We start from the raw sequence: 15606 nt of genomic DNA, 5'->3' as shown, positions 1-15606 counted from the left end.
CATGAAGTACAGAAAGTTCTTAGTATCCCGTGTTTCTGCGAGATTTAAGGGCCGTCCACAGTGATTCTGACGAGAGTGTGGGACTTTCTCTTCCAGCATTGATCTTTGACCCTAACCCAAGTACAGCGAGACTCCCCGTCCTGTCCTCCATTTCCCTTCTGTTCACTGGGCTACTGAGTGGTATGTGAGGGCACGGCCTGGTGCAGGTAGAAAGCTGTGGAACCGGTTCTCCTCATCCCAAACTGAGAGAAACTGGCCACTTGGGAAATAAATCTTTTCTCCACCAAATATTTGTCAAGGGCTGCTTCGCATCACCTTGTTGCCAAAACAGAAATCTGTCCTTTGAACCATTGGCCCCTGATTGAGTGTTAACTTCTTATCAGGTACTGCTAGGGAGAGAAAATATCAACTGCACTTTTTGGCTGTGGGGCTAAAAGATCCAAATTAGCGCATGTGAAAACATTAAAGAGCATTCCAAGGATAAATCCTGGATTTTCATTTACAGACTGAAAAGACCCACAGAGAGTGCCCAGCACAGCGAATGAAGAGACCTCACCACCAACATGGCACTTTGTCATGAAATTTCTCCAAACCTGGGATTTAAGAAAGATCCTGAAAGGTTAAAAGAGGGGAGGCGGGGGGGGGGGGGGGGGGGGGGGGCGGGAAAGAAAGATAAAGAAAAAGAAAAAAGAAAAAAGAAAAAAGAAAAAAAAGAAAGAAAAAAAAACATGTTCTGTATAAAGACCAGAGGTACAATTGGACTCAAATTTCTCAATATTAGCCCTGGAAGCCGTTAGGTCTGATCAAATAATTGAATCAACACCCTCCCCACGCCCCAGTGGGAACTGACTTTTAGACCACAATAGACACTGCCTTTTGCTTAGACCACATTCCACTTGCTAAGACCACATTTCACTTGCTAAAACTATTAACCTTTCCCAGGATCCTGACCTGCCCAGAGAATTCTTCTTCCCCAAAAGCCCACCTAGAGTCCTTTATTTACTTATTTATTTATTTTAAATTCTTAATATGCCTCCACAAGGGCATGGCATATCTTTTTTAAAAAATATATATTTTATTGATTTTTCACAGAGAGGAAGGGAGAGAGATAGAGAGCTAGAAACGTCGATAAGAGAGAAACCTCGACCAGCTGCCTCTTGCACACCCCCTACCGGGGATGTGCCCTCAACCAATGTACATGCCCTTGACCGGAATCGAACCTGGGACCCTTCAGTCCGCAGACCGATGCTCTACCACTGAGCCAAACCGGTTTCGGCCCACCTAGAGTCCTTTAAAAACTCTTTCTCCGGGTCCCTTGGGACTGGCACCGTTTTGGGATTCAGCCCATCTGGTTTCCCAGATAACCTAATCTATACTAATAAAAGGGTAATATGCTAATTAGGGCTGATGTCTATCTAGACGTCCACAGTACAAAGCCACAGTGGCTTCGAGGACCGGGGATCATGGCAGCTGTGAGCCCTGGCGGCTGCAAGGCCCAGGGCTTAGGCCTTGCAGCCACCACAGCCGGTAGTGGCAGCAGCAGCAAGATAATGGGGGCAGTGCCTTCTACTAATCAGCTCACTCGCCTCCCTCAGAGGAGCAGGCCTAAGCCATCAGTCAGACATCCCCTGAGGGCTCCCAGACTGTGAGAGCAGGCAGGCCCAGCTGAGGAATCCCACCCCGCCACCCAGTGCACAAATTTTCATGCACCAGTAAATTTTTAATTCTTTATCCTTTTTGGTCTCGTTTGTTCCTCCTTTGGCCAGAGGAGAAATTATTTTCTTTTTTTCTTTTTTGTTTTGTTTTGTTTTTGTTTATAGCAGTTTTATTCATAATTGCCAAAATTTGGAAACCATCAAGATGTGAATGGCTTCCAAATGTGAATCTATAAACAAACTATGGTACATCCAGAGACAATAGAATATTTAGTGCCAAAAAGGCCACAGTTAAAAGACATGGAGAAGCGTTAGCTGGTTTGGCTCAGTGGATAGAGCATTGGCCTGTGGACTGAGGGTCCCTGGTACAATTCTAGTCAAGGGCATATGTCCCAGGTTATGGGCTCATCCCCTAGTAGGGGGCATGCAGGAGGCAGCTGATCAATGATTCTCTCATCATTGATGTTTCAATTTCTTCCTCTGACTTCCTCTCTGAAATCAATAAAAATATATTTTAAAATAACAAGTTTAAAAAAAAGAGAGACATGGAGAAACCTTAAATACATATTGCTGTGAAAGAAGTCAATATGAAAAGGCTACTGTAGGATTCCAACTATATGACATTTTGGAAAAGGTAAAGCTATGAATACAGTAAAAATATCAGTGGGTCAGGGGTTGGGAGCAGGGAGTGTCAAATGGGAATACAGAATTTTTAGGGCAGTGAAACTACTTCAAACGACTCTATAAGGTGGGTGCATCTCATACATTTGGTCAACACCCATAGAATGTAAGACACAGAGTGAACCCCACTGTCAACAATGGGCTTTCAGCGATAATGATGGATCAATGTAAATTCAACAAATTTAACATTCCGGTGCAGAGTGTGGATTGTAGGGGAAATAGAGGTGGAGGGGGGAGAATTTTGGAACTCTTCATTTCTGCTTAATTTTTCTGAAAGTCTCAAATTGCTTTTAAAAAAAAATCTATTTTACATTCCCATCAGCAATGTACAGGATTCCAATTTCTCCACATCCTGGATAACAACAGGTATTTTTTTTATTATTATTTAATAATAGCCACCTAAATGGTGTGAATTAGTATTTCACTGTGATTTTTACCTGTATTTCCCGAATGATTAGTGATGTTGAGCATCTTCTCATGCACTTACTGGCCATTTGTAAATCTTTGGAGAAATATCACTCAAATCAGTTTCCCATTTTTTGAATTGGGTTGTTTGTTTGCCTATAAAGAATGAATGCTAACAGACAGAGCAGGGACTTTTGGTCAGGCCCTTGGATTGGTTTTTAAATGGGGGCAGAAGAGGGGAAGGAGAGGGGAGGAGGAAGGTTATTACTTCGGTATTACCAAAACGGTTGAAGTCCCAGGCATTATTCAGATATAATTAAAAAGTATGTTACAGCCAAAACCAGTTTGGCTCAGTGGATAGAGCTTCGGCCTGCAGACTGAAAGGTCCCGGGTTCAATTCCAGTCAAGAGCACGTACATCGGTTGTGTGCACATACCCAGTAGGGGGTGTGCAAGAGGCAGCTGATAAATGTTTCTCTCTCATCGACATTTCTAGCTCTCTGTCCCTCTCCTTTCCTCTCTGTAAAAAATCAATAAAATATATATTTTTCAAAAGTATGTTACACTCTTATCTCAACAAAATCTATCTTTGCAAGTTCTCCCCAACCTCTAATCCTCCTGTTCTAGCTGGTAGACAAAGTTCGTTAGCTCTTGTTTTTCCAAGTCTCCTGGGACACATTCCCAAATTAGTCCCTGAGAGACACTGTTTCCTGCAAGCAAACTGCTAATTCATTGTGGGAAAATCCATTTCTATAAGCTTGTTATCTATTCCCAGGGCTATCTCTGCTTGCCACCTGTGTATCAGAAGAACCTTTAACCATCATTGACTGGGAATGTTACCCGAGCGGCTGAGGGGAGTGGTGGCTCAATGAGACATCAAACCTGCGTTGGAGAGCAACTGCCCTCGTGACTCCATCTGGGGCAGAGTCTCCTTCCACGATGGCATCTGAAGGAGGTTCAAAAGGAAACGGTCACGTTAGAATTGCAATTGCTCATTATGGGGAAAACTGGTCTGCACAGGAGAATTCTGGCTCCCTCCTTACCAGTTTCTGACGCTGCGTAAAATATAATAACTTTGACATTCACTATGTCAAAAACATGGCGCTAAAGCTATTGTCTTCAAAGAAATGCATTTAAAATGGTGTGGCCATTTTGCAAAACAGTATGGCAGTTACTATGCAGGTTAAACATAGAGTTATCATGTGCCCCAGCCATCCCACCCCCAGGAATATCCTCAAGACAACCGAAAACCTATGTCGAGGCTAAACTTGTACACAAATATTCATGGCATCATTATTCATGATAGCCCCAACGTAGAAAATCTAAATGGCCATCAATTGAGAATGAATAAATCAAATGTGGCATGTCTATACAGTGGAAAATTATTCAGTTATTAAAGGGAATGAAGAACTGATACATGCTACAACATGAATAAACCTTGAAAGCATGCTTAGTGTTTTTTTTTTTTTTTAAAGCAGACATAAAAGGTTACATATTGTATGATTCCATTTATTTCCATTTACAGGAAAAGTCCAGGTTATGCAAATCCAGAGCAAAAGGAAGATTAGCGGTTGTCAGGGAATGGTATGGAGGAGAATGGGAGTGACTGTTAACAAGTGTGTGGTTTCTTCTTTGGTAAGAAACATGTTCTGGAATTAAGTTATGGTGATATGTGAATTGTGGTTGTGGTACAACCATGAGAATATAATAAAACCACTAAACTGTACACTTTAAATGGGTGAATTGTATGGGTATGTGAATGATACCTCAATAAAGCTGCTATAAAAAGAAGAAATGCACTGAAGCCGGTTTGGCTCAGTGGTAGAGCATCGGTCTGCAGACTGAAAGGTCCCAGGTTCGATTCCAGTCAAGGGCATGTACCTTGGTTGCGGGCACATCCCCAGTAGGGGGTGTGCAGGAGGCAGCTGATGGATGTTTCTCTCTCATCGACGTTTCTAGCTCTCTATCCCTCTCCCTTCCTCTCTGTTAAAAATCAATAAAATATATTAAAAAAAGAAAAAAAAAAAAGGCCGAAGCCGGTTTGGCTCAGTGGTAGAGCGTCGGTCTGCGGACTGAAAGGTCCCAGGTTCGATTCCGGTCAGGGGCATGTACGTTGGTTGCGGGCACATCCCCAGTAGGGGGTGTGCAAGAGGCAGCTGGTCGATGTTTCTCTCATCGACGTTTCTAGCTCTCTATCTCTCTCCCTTCCTCTCTATAAAAAATCAATAAAATATATTTAAAAAAAAAAAAAAGAAAAAAAAGAAAAAAAAAAGAAAAAAGAAATGCCCACTAAATGTTAATGGCAACCCTCACAACTACCTCATGAGGAGATATTATCCCCCCAATTTTTCAGGAAGAAACTGAAGTGTAAAAATAATTGATGTGTCCAATATTATTCAGTTCAACCAGAAGGAGCTTTGGCTATGAATCCAGCATAGTGAATCTGATTCCAGAGCTTCAGCGGACTATTCGAAGGGGGACATTTTGAAAAATACAAACACAAAAAAGTAGAAATAAAACTCGGCACCTGGCCATGCTTTCCCAAAACTGTTGCATTACCAAGGCAGTAATAAGAACACAAGGCAGCAAAGAACCACTACTAATTATTCTCTGTAGGCCTTCTGTAGCACTTCCGTAGGTGCTTTCCATTTATTTAGTCCTCAGAGCTACCTAACGAAGTTGGCCTCTTAATAGTATGCCTATTTTACAGATGAACATGTACATGTATGGCAGAGTGGATGAACACTTACTTGCCAGTGGCATCCAGCCTGCACCTTTGGTAGGAATTTAGGAGAGGAAAGGAACAGAGAGCTGAAGCAGTCAGGGGGAATTTCATGAAGGAAGGATCCCCGAAGGAAGGGAAGGTGAGCCCTGGATAGTCACGTCTGAGGAGGGAAGCATGGGGAGGGCCTCGAAGGCGGAATGGAAGTCGCTGAACAAAGAGGTGGAAATACTAACATTGTTCAGTGTGGGTGATGAGTGCAGATTATGTTGTTACATTATTCTCTGTACGATTCTTCACCTAAGAAATGATTAGCAAACATTTTTAATATTTAATCACTGTGTTTTGGGGGAATAAAACATTTTCTTTCCTTTTGTGCGTGTGTGGGGGGGCAAAAGTAGGTTTATGGTTGTTGGTATAGAAAAATGAGGTAATGCTTAATGAATAATAATATAAGAATAAACTTTTGCCCCACCCTGTATATACACACCCATATACATAAAAACATTTGCTGATTAGAATGAAGAGATGTCTTAATTCTTTCTAAAACAAGTCTTAGTGTTTCAATTGTATTTGCTGCTTTAGTTAGTAAGTTTTGGGGATTTTTTCCCCCTCACACAGATCTACCTCAACCTTGTCATAATATTCACAATAGGAATGTGTCATGATTTAATTCTCCATTCCCCTATTGATGCCCATTTCCCACTATAACAAGCATTGTTTGTAAACACTGTACTGCTGTTTGTGGTCCTGCATTTCCTTTTATGAGCTTATTCTTTTTCTTTTCTTTTTTTTTAAAAATATGTTTTATTGATTTTTTACAGAGAGGAAGGGAGAGGGATAGAGAGTTAGAAACATCGATGAGAGAGAACATCGATCAGCTAGCTGTCTCCAGCACACCTCCTACTGGGATGTGCTGCAACCAAGGTACATGCCCTTGACCTCAATCAAACCTGGGGCCTTGCATGCATTTTTTATTATAACATTTGAGGTAGATGCTAAGAGGCAGAAATGGGGTCATAAATTCACTTTTTAAGTGACACAAACAGAGTCAATAGGAAATCTCAAAAAATTTTTTAAATTTATCTTTATTGTTCAAAATATTGCAGATGTCGCCTCTCCCCTCACCCCCCAAATAACCCCCTCCACCTTTTACCCGCCCCTTCTATGTCCATGGGTTATGCATATAGGCCTATAAATTCCCTGGTTAACCTTTTCTCACCCACGCTTTTCCTCATTTTGTTGTAAACCTAAAACTGCTCTTTCACCCCCTGACTCTGCCGGGGTACCAGGAACACCGGCAGTTTCTCCCTAAGTCCAGGCGGGAGCGTGGCCCGGGGGGATTTATGCGCCCACCCACGCGGCGCTGGGTGCAGCCCTCCCCGCCCGCGGGCTAGGTGCGAGGGCACCGTGACCTACTACCCTCCCGCCCGCGCTCTGGCCCCGCCTACCCGTCCCTTTCATTGAGAAACCCCTTCGGGATCACGTGAAACGGGCGTGCTGGGCTCGTGACGCCATCCAGCGCGGACCAATGGGCGCTTCTGTTTATGTGGAGGGGGCGGGGCCGCAGAAGGCTCTCTCCCCCCCCCGCAGCCGCCGGCCGGCCCCGCCCCGCCCCGCCCCGCCCCCTCGCTCTCGCGCTCGGGTCGGGAGCGCCGGGCTGAGCGGGAGGCGGCGCCGCTCCGCGCTGCTGGGAGGGCCGCGCCGGCCGCTTTCTGCAGACCCGCCTCCGCCAGCGTCTCGTCGCCACCTCGGTCCCCGTGCCGGGCCGAAGCCGCGGGCCGTCGCGGGCGGCCGGGTCCGCGTCCTGCCGCAGCGCCCGGAGGACATGCGGGAGAGAGAATGAGCCAGAGGGACACGCTGGTGCATCTGTTTGCCGGGGGGTACGGCCCGGGCCGGGGGCTGGGGGAGGCAGAGGGCTGCGGCCTGGGGCGCGGGCGAGGGGGTCCGGGGGAGGGGGGATCGGTCCGCAGAATGACGGGGTGCGGCCGCCATCGGGGAGGGTTTGGGGGGGGTGGTGAAGCCGAGGACGGACGTGAGGCCGGGGCCTGCGGGGCGGTGCGGGGCCGGGGCCTGAGGGCGGGCTGGCGGAGTTGGGCCCCGCGCCGAGGCCTAGCGGGCGTGTGCGGGGCGGGCCGCGGCCGGGGTGCAGCTCGCTGCGGGCCTCGCGTAGGCTGCTTGGCCGGGAAGGGGCCGGGAAGGGGGGGATGGAGGACGGGGCGGGACGTGCGGAGGCCGAAGACGACAAAATGGGCGCCGGGCCTGGGCCGCCTCCTTCCCTTCTGCCGCGCGGGCCCGGGGCCTCCTCCCGCCGCTCGCGCCGCGGACTCGCGCCTCCGGCTTCCGGGGCGGCCCGGGGGGTTCCCGGCCCCGACGGGCTTCGGTTCTCCCGCAGCAGCTGTGGGCCTCTGGCTCCGGGAAATGCGTCTCCGCGAGCTGCTCCAAGGTTACGCACGAGATGCGGTGCAGAAAGCGGCCATGCCTCCGAGGTCGCCTTCTTTGGAAAGCCAGCCAGCCCTCCTGCACCCGCTGCTTGGCCTGTTTTCTTTCTTTCTTTCTTTCTTTCTTTCTTTCTTTCTTTCTTTCTTTCTTTCTTTCTTTCTTTCTTTCTTTCTTCCTTCCTTCCTTCCTTCCTTCCTTCCTTCCTTCCTTCCTTCCTTCCTTCCTTTCTTTTCTTTTTTTTTTTTTTTTTTTTTTTTTAAGAGAAAAGGGGGGGCGGATTTTGGGGGACGGGTTAGGGCCAGGTCAGAAGCTCCGGCGGTAGCTGGTGTCTTTCTTACAGGGTTAGGACGGAGCCTGAAGGTTCAGGTTGTCAGCTGATCGTTCTCTGAGCCAGTGTAGGTTCCCTCTCGGGTTTGTCCCTTCTTCCAAATGATTTGAAGAATCGTTCACAGTTTTAAGTTTAGGATCCTAAAGATTTCTATCAGAAATGGCCACGGTGAGTGATGTGGAGGCACAGTTTTTTTCCTGCCAATAAAGTCACATCATCCCCTTAGAGGCCGTGGTTGGTTCCTTAATCAGCCTTGTTAAGACTATGAAATGGATGTGTTCGCAGCTCTGCTCACCGTGTCTGCATGTGAGTTGGACGTGTGAGCTCTGTTGCCTGTTGATGCCACTCCTCGCCATGTGGCACGTTCATGGAACGCCTTGCTGCACGCCAGTTGTGGCCCAACCACTGCTCTGACATTTAAAATGTTTCTTTTCACCCGTGAGACCCAATTTAGGCTAAGTTTGCTTTTCATTTATTGGTAATCTTGGCAAATTCACTCCATTTTTAAAAACTCGTCGGCCTATGGACTCAAGGGTCCCAGGTTCGATTCCGGTCAAGGGCATGTACCTTGGTTGTAGGCACATCCCCGGGGGGGGGGGGGGGGGGGGGGGGGGGGGGGGGGGTGCAGGAGGTAGCTGTTTGATGTTTCTCTCTCATCGATGTTTCTACCTCTCTCCTCCCTTCCACTCCGTAAAAAATCAATAAAATATATTTTTAAAAAATAAAAACTCATTGACCATGTAGATGCAAAGATGCATTGTTATGCAAATAATTGGATTCCCTGTGGTAATTAGATTGCTAGCAAATGCCTAAAACTTAGGAGGCTGCACTACTACTGGCCACTATTTTAAGTGAAAAAAATGGACAAGACCTTTGATTTTAATTGCTTCATCTATAAAATGTGGAAGACGTGATCTCTAAGGCTCTTCTCTATATGTCCTAACATTTCTATTACTCTGCATTTTGAGATTCATATATCAAGTTTTCTTAAAAGTAGGGCATATTTATTTGAAATATTACTTTGATTGCACTAACTTCCCAGTTTGGTTTAGGATCAACTTTGTTATTATCAGTCACTTTGCTATTAATACATATAAAGGTCTTTCTGGTTAGTTTTTTCTTTAAAAACAGGAATGGAGAGGTTGTTTTTTAAAATATATATTTTTTTATTGGTTTCAGAGTGGAAGGCAGAGGGAGAGGGAGAGAGAGAGAAATAGAAACATCAATGATGAGAGAGAATCCTTGATCGGCTGCTTCTGTACTCCCCCTATTGGGATGGAGCCTGCAACCCAGGCATGTGCCCTTGGCCGTAATCGAACCTGGGACCCTTCAGTCTGCAGGTACATGCTCTATCCACTGATTCAAACCAGCCAGGGCAGGAATGGAGAGTTTTTGCAGCTTCTAAACATAAATAGATATAGGAGCCCTCCCTGAGAGAACCTAGTCTGTGTAGGTCATTTACAGTATTAAACAAGATACTGGCATGTAGGGTCTGACATAAGGTAGGTACTCAGCCTTGTATATTCCCTTCCTTTGCATGTTGTCTTGATTTTACTTTTAAATGCAGTTGCATAAGTCACTGTAAAACCTGGCTTTTAGATATGAGAGAAACATTAGAACTAGGGAGGATGGTAAAGATCATCTGTTTTATCCCTTCAAAATACAGGGGGAAAAAATACTGAAGTATGAAAAATTGACTTACCAAGGTCAATTTTCCATCCATATAAACTGAGATGTAAAGAATCTCAAGATTCTACCAGCTCTTTATTATATAAAATCAATTCTGTAGAATATTCTGGAAGTCTGTGTGCTAAGCATTGTGGAAATACAAATCAGGCTGCCTCCGTGACATAGTTCTTAATTGAAGATGTCTAATTCTCTTACACCTCACAATGGTTACTTAGGCAAGCTGTTTTAGATGGTCTTCCTAGAAAACTAGATTTCATTTTTTAAAAATCCTGATAGAATCAAGAATCAAGTAAATTGGGAGTTAGAAAATTTAGTTTTGCTTTAATAACTAGGTAGTTAAAAGAAAAGAGATTTTTTTTTTTTTTTTTTTTAGCTGTTTGCCTGGGCAAATACAAGTATCATTTGGGTTAAATTATGAAAACACAATATATTTTTTTAAAATTAAGTAACTTTTCGCAGTGACATTTAATTGAATGAATGTGGAGCCTTTGGGTTGTTTTCCTGATGACTATAATAGTGTTTATCAGGATCTCAGAGAGATTTCTAATAGCCTAGTGGCTGTATTATTCAATCAGGAGCATTTGAAACACAGGCAGCACTGGACCTTGTGTCTGGGTGACATACTCACATGCAGAACTCGTGCTTTCTTTAAGACACCCTTTGGTCCCATTATGTTTTGCCAGAGTTAACATTCAGAGTTTGCAAGGTCATTGGTTATGTTAATTGAGTTTTGGAGGCAACTCACAGCATCCTGCAAAAGGATGTGTCAGTAAAGTTTAATTTCACATTTAATAACACTGTATGTCTATAACTATTTATAAATATGAAATATACTTTTAATTCTTTAATAGAATTACACAATGTCTAGTATTGTGTCAGTTGCATATGTCCACCAAGAGGCAGTTCAAAGTTTTCTTTCCTTTTTGAGAGAGAGAGATTGTCTCAAGTGGGAGGACTACACCTTAAATTGATGAATTTTTTCCTTTGTAGCTTCTGTGACAGAGCTTCTGTGATAGTGAGAGTGTAATGAGTAATATCTCAAATTATCTAAAAAACTTTGTTATGGAATTAATCTATCCATTCATTTATTCAGTAAGAAATTTCCACTTGGTTTCAAATATGTTGATTCTGCAGAAATTTGTTAAATTACTTTACCTGGTTCTTTGTAAAATGAGGGAAGAAGTAGAATAGTTAAAAAGTATAATTAATGTGGTTTATTTCCACTTTGTTTTTTATTAGCCCTACTTCCATAATTTTACCACCTTTTCTTTTCCTAAAAAAAAATGCATTCTTTCATTCTAATAGATTACAAGACAAAGGGAAGTTACTTATCCTAATGTAGAGTATTCTTGAAACTATTTTTGTGTAAGTGTGTTAGTATAGTGCAGCCAGCTGGGTCATGGACTACTGGGAGTTCCCAAGACCCTTTCATTGGTTTGAGAGGTTAAAGCTATTTTCCTAAAAATACTAAGACACTATTTGCGTTTTCACTGTGTTGCATTTGTACTGATGGTTCATAAGCAGTAATGAGTAAAACTGCTGTTAGCATGCATCAAGGCAATGTTGCCCTGATGTCCTAGTAGTTGTTGGAACTAGCAATTTTAAAAAGCTTCACTTAGGAATGCTCTTAAAGCAGAAAAATTAGTAATTTTATTAAGTCTTGAGTCTTGAGTGTACTCTTCTCTATTTCTGTGTGACAAAATGGGAAATACAAATAAGTGCTTCTGCACACCAAAGTAGTTTGTAGTCGTTCCAGTCTCAGGTTGAGCTAGCCTATTTTTCATAATCTTTCTTACTTTAAAGAGCAATTAATTGACTGACTATTCAGACTTGACTACTTGGCAGACATTTTCTCAAAAAATGAAGGCAGTGGGCCTGTTGATTCAAGGAGAACAACTGACAAAACTTTTGCCATATGATAAATATGAGTTTTCAAGCAAAAATTATGGTTTTTGAAATCTTGGACTGACAGGAAGTGTAATTTTTTAAATTGCATAATAAAATGTATCAACACTTGAAAGACCTGTGTAACTCACACTAAACCAATGTTTTTCAAATGATCAGTGTGTGATGTTACAGAGTCATACATGGATAAAAGATTCAAAATGCAAGATAGACTAATGGATTTTAATGTAACTGTGTAAAATTTATTGGTACAGTTCAGATTCCAATTGCAACTAAGCTTTAAGAACCTACAACTTGTCAGTTTTAATGTAGAATTGAAAAATACCCATAATTATATGAAAAGGTGGATTGAATTATATAATTAATTAAAAGGTGTTCATTGCTATGGAAAAACATGAAAAAATGGAGCAGGATAAAGGGGAATAGTGGGAGTGCATTTATTTCTTTTTTAGGGAAAGAGAGGAAAGGAGAGGGAGAGAAGATAGAAACATTGGTGATAGAGAAACATCTATCTATCAGCCTGCACGCCCCCTACTAGAGATGGAGCCCATCAGCAGCCTCTTGGTGCATGGGATGATGCTCAGTCCACTGAGCCACACTGATTGGGCCTTGGGGGTATTAATTTGACTCATGCCCTAATTAGGAAAACACAGTGGGCTATATTACCGGAAGACAGAAAAATGACAAAATATTTTAATCTATTCACAAAGCTAACACTGCAGTTGTCTTACAAAAATAGGTTTGCTTCAAGTTAATACATATATTTCTGTAACCCTTTATCTCAGTTGCAACTAATGATTGTCAGCCTCAATACCTCATACCTAGATAATTATAGGAACTTCTTCACTTGGCCTTTTTAAAAACTGTGTGTATGCCCTAGCTGGTTTGGTTCATTGGGTAGATCCTCGGCCTGCGGACTGAAAGGTCCTGGGTTCGATTCTGGCCAAGGGCACATGCCTGGGTTGTGGGCTTGATCCCCAGTGGGGGGCTGCAGGAGGCAGCCAATCAGTGATTCTCATCATTGATATTTCTATCTCTCTCTCCCTCTCCCTTCCTCTCTGAAATCAATAAAGAAATATATTTTTTTAAATTAAAATATTAGATCCCTAGCCTGTTTTGCTCAGTGGATAGAGCATCGGCCTGCCGACTGAAGGATCCCAGGTTCAATTCTAGTCAAGGGTATGTACCTGGGTTGCAAGCTCAATCTCTGGTGCCACGTGTAGGAGGCAACCCATCCCTGTGTCTCACATTGAAGTCTCTCTTGTCTCTCGCCCTCCCTTCCACTCTCTCTAAAAGTCAATGGAAAAATATCCTCTGTTGAAATTTCTGTTGGAATTTATGTATCTTCTATAATTGAAACTTTGTAGCCTAGAGTGGAGGCCTAGGCCGGCTAGGGCTGCAGAAGCTTGGCTTCCTCAATCACCTGGGGCAACCCTAGCCTCCTGCTCTTCCAGCTCTTCCAGCTCCGTGGCTGCCGCCATTTCTGTGGAATTTATTTACCTTCTATAATTGAAACTTTGTACCCTTGAGTGGGGGCCTGGGCCTGCCAGGATGTGTGGAAAGCTTGGCTTCCTCCCTTGCCAGGGAAACCCTAGCCTTCCTCCTGTTATCTGTGGCCAAAACCATCTTGGTTGTGTTAATTTGCATACTCACTCTCATTGGCTGGGTGTGGTCGAGTGATGGTTAATTTGCATATTACTCTTATTAGATAGGACTAATGGCCCGGTGCATGAAATTTGTGCATGGAATAGGGGGAGGAGGGTTCCCCTCAGCCCAGCCTGCACCCTCTCCAATCAGGGACACCTTGTATTAAACTCAAAAGTTATATATGGATTTTAAACTATGTAGAGATGGGAGTTACTGCTTCTAACCCCCTATATTGTTTAAGAATCAACTATAATTGCTGAAACCGGTTTGGCTCAGTGGATAGAGCGTTCATCTGTGGACTGAAGGGTCCCAGGTTCGATTCCAGTCAAGGGCATGTACATTGGTTGTGGGCACATCCCCAGTAGGGGGTGTGTAGGAGGCAGTTGGTCGATGTTTCTCTCATCGATGTTTCTAGCTTTCTATCCCTCTCCCTCTATTAAAAATCAATAAAATATATATATTTTTAAAAAGAATTATAATTAAGGTATTGAAGAGGCCAGTGTGGCTGGAGCAGTGAGAAGGTGAATGGTAGATGAGGTCAGGGATCAATAACGAACAGATTGTATAAGATTTTATAGGCCATTGTGAGGACTTCGGTTTTTATTCTGAATGAGTTAGGAAGTCTGGAAGGTTTTTAGCAGAGGAGAGACTGATCTGACTTAAGTTTTCAATACAATCAAAGATTTCAATTCAAAGATTTCAATACAATCAAAGGCTTAGACCAAGGTGGAAATGATGAAAAGTGGTCAAGAGATTGTGATTTTTTTTTTTAAGTTCTGAGTCAAAAGACATGTACTTCATTTTTTTCTTAGGGTCCAGTGAGTCCCAGAAATATCAACCACATTCTCTAGTTAAAAACTCCTGCTGGTTGTTTTTTTTTTGTGTGTGTGTGTGTGTGTGTGTGTGGTTTTTTTGTTTGTTTTTTAAATATATTTTATTGATTTTTTTACAGAGAGGAGGAGAGAGGGATAGAGCTAGAAACGTCGATGAGAGAGAAACATCGACCAGCTGCCTCTTGCACACCCCCCACCAGGGATGTGCCCGCAACCAAGGTACATGCCCTTGACCAGAATCGAACCTGGGACCCTTCAGTCCGTAGACCGACTCTCTACCACTGAGCCAAACCGGTTTCGGCACCCCTGCTGTTTTTTTAAAAAATATTGCTAAAATTTTGATAAATTAATTAAAAATGTATTCAAAATGTTTAAAAAAAAAAAAGTGTGCTGAAAAATAATAAAAATCAGCATTTTACAGTTTTTACACCTTCTTCTTAATAGGAACTTTCTGTAAGTCTTAGCTATTTCCTTTGGTATTTTCTTCATACTTTCTTTTCTGGTAGATGGGGATTTAGATATAGTATATCACTCTCTGTTTACTCCTTTTCCTCCTCTCAATATATAGTTATTTACACCACAGTTTTTTGTTAAATCAATAGTCAGTGTTTACCTTACTATGACAATATAAATATTGTTGATAGAATAGCAAAGTTGTGTGTTGACCACTTCATTTTTAATAACTTCATTTTCTTGAATAATTTCATTTTCTCCCCTAGAGTTAATAATTGCCCCACATTTTGAAATGTTTGCTTAGTTATGTGAGTATTTATTCTTGAATATTTATTTTCATATGGTCAAATATATTTGTCTATTAGTCTTTTTTCCTCCCTGGAGATCTTATCCCTCTGAATTCTGTCATCCTAATCCTATTTGGCCTGGTTCTTTTTTGTTTGTTTGTTTTTTAGTTTTGTTAAGTTTCTATTTATTTTAGAGATTGACGAAGGGGGAGAGAGCTAGAAACATCGACCATGAGAGAGAATCATTAATTAGCTCCTTTCTGCATGCCCCCTTCTGAGGCTCAAGCCCACACAACCTGGGCTACTAGAATGAACCCTGACCTCATGACTTCCTGATTCAGGGGTCAACACTCAACCACTGAGCCATAGCGGTCAGACTGGCCTGGTTATTTTTCTGAGTCTTGACGTTTCACTGTCATCTTGGGACTCCATTCTCCCTCTCCTGGATTATTTTGTTCCTGCATTCAATTCCCTCTTTTTCCTCCCAGTTTTATTGAAATATTGACATATAACATAGTATTAGTCTTAGGTGTTCCCTCTTTTTTATTTAACTTGTGGAA

At 42.8% G+C, this 15606-nt stretch overlaps 2 protein-coding genes across 2 annotated transcripts in view; both read left to right on the top strand.

Annotated features, from left to right (window-relative positions):
- Positions 1-15606, top strand: part of CLSTN2 (calsyntenin 2) — a 908802-nt gene that overhangs the window by 709965 nt on the left and 183231 nt on the right. The window lies entirely within an intron of this gene.
- Positions 7087-15606, top strand: part of SLC25A36 (solute carrier family 25 member 36) — a 39019-nt gene continuing 30499 nt past the window's right edge. Inside the window, exon 1 of the mRNA XM_084902482.1 lies at positions 7087-7345. Within this exon, the coding sequence (XP_084758608.1) occupies positions 7305-7345 (41 nt within the window). The 5' untranslated portion in view covers positions 7087-7304. The remainder of the gene's footprint in view (positions 7346-15606) is intronic.

The sequence above is a fragment of the Pipistrellus hanaki genome, assembly GCF_964339955.1.
Source record: "Pipistrellus hanaki genome assembly, chromosome: 13".
In the NCBI taxonomy this organism is placed as follows: Eukaryota; Metazoa; Chordata; class Mammalia; order Chiroptera; family Vespertilionidae; genus Pipistrellus; species Pipistrellus hanaki.
The sequence above is the reverse complement of the archived record's forward strand: the minus strand, read 5'-3'. Positions and strand labels throughout refer to the sequence as shown.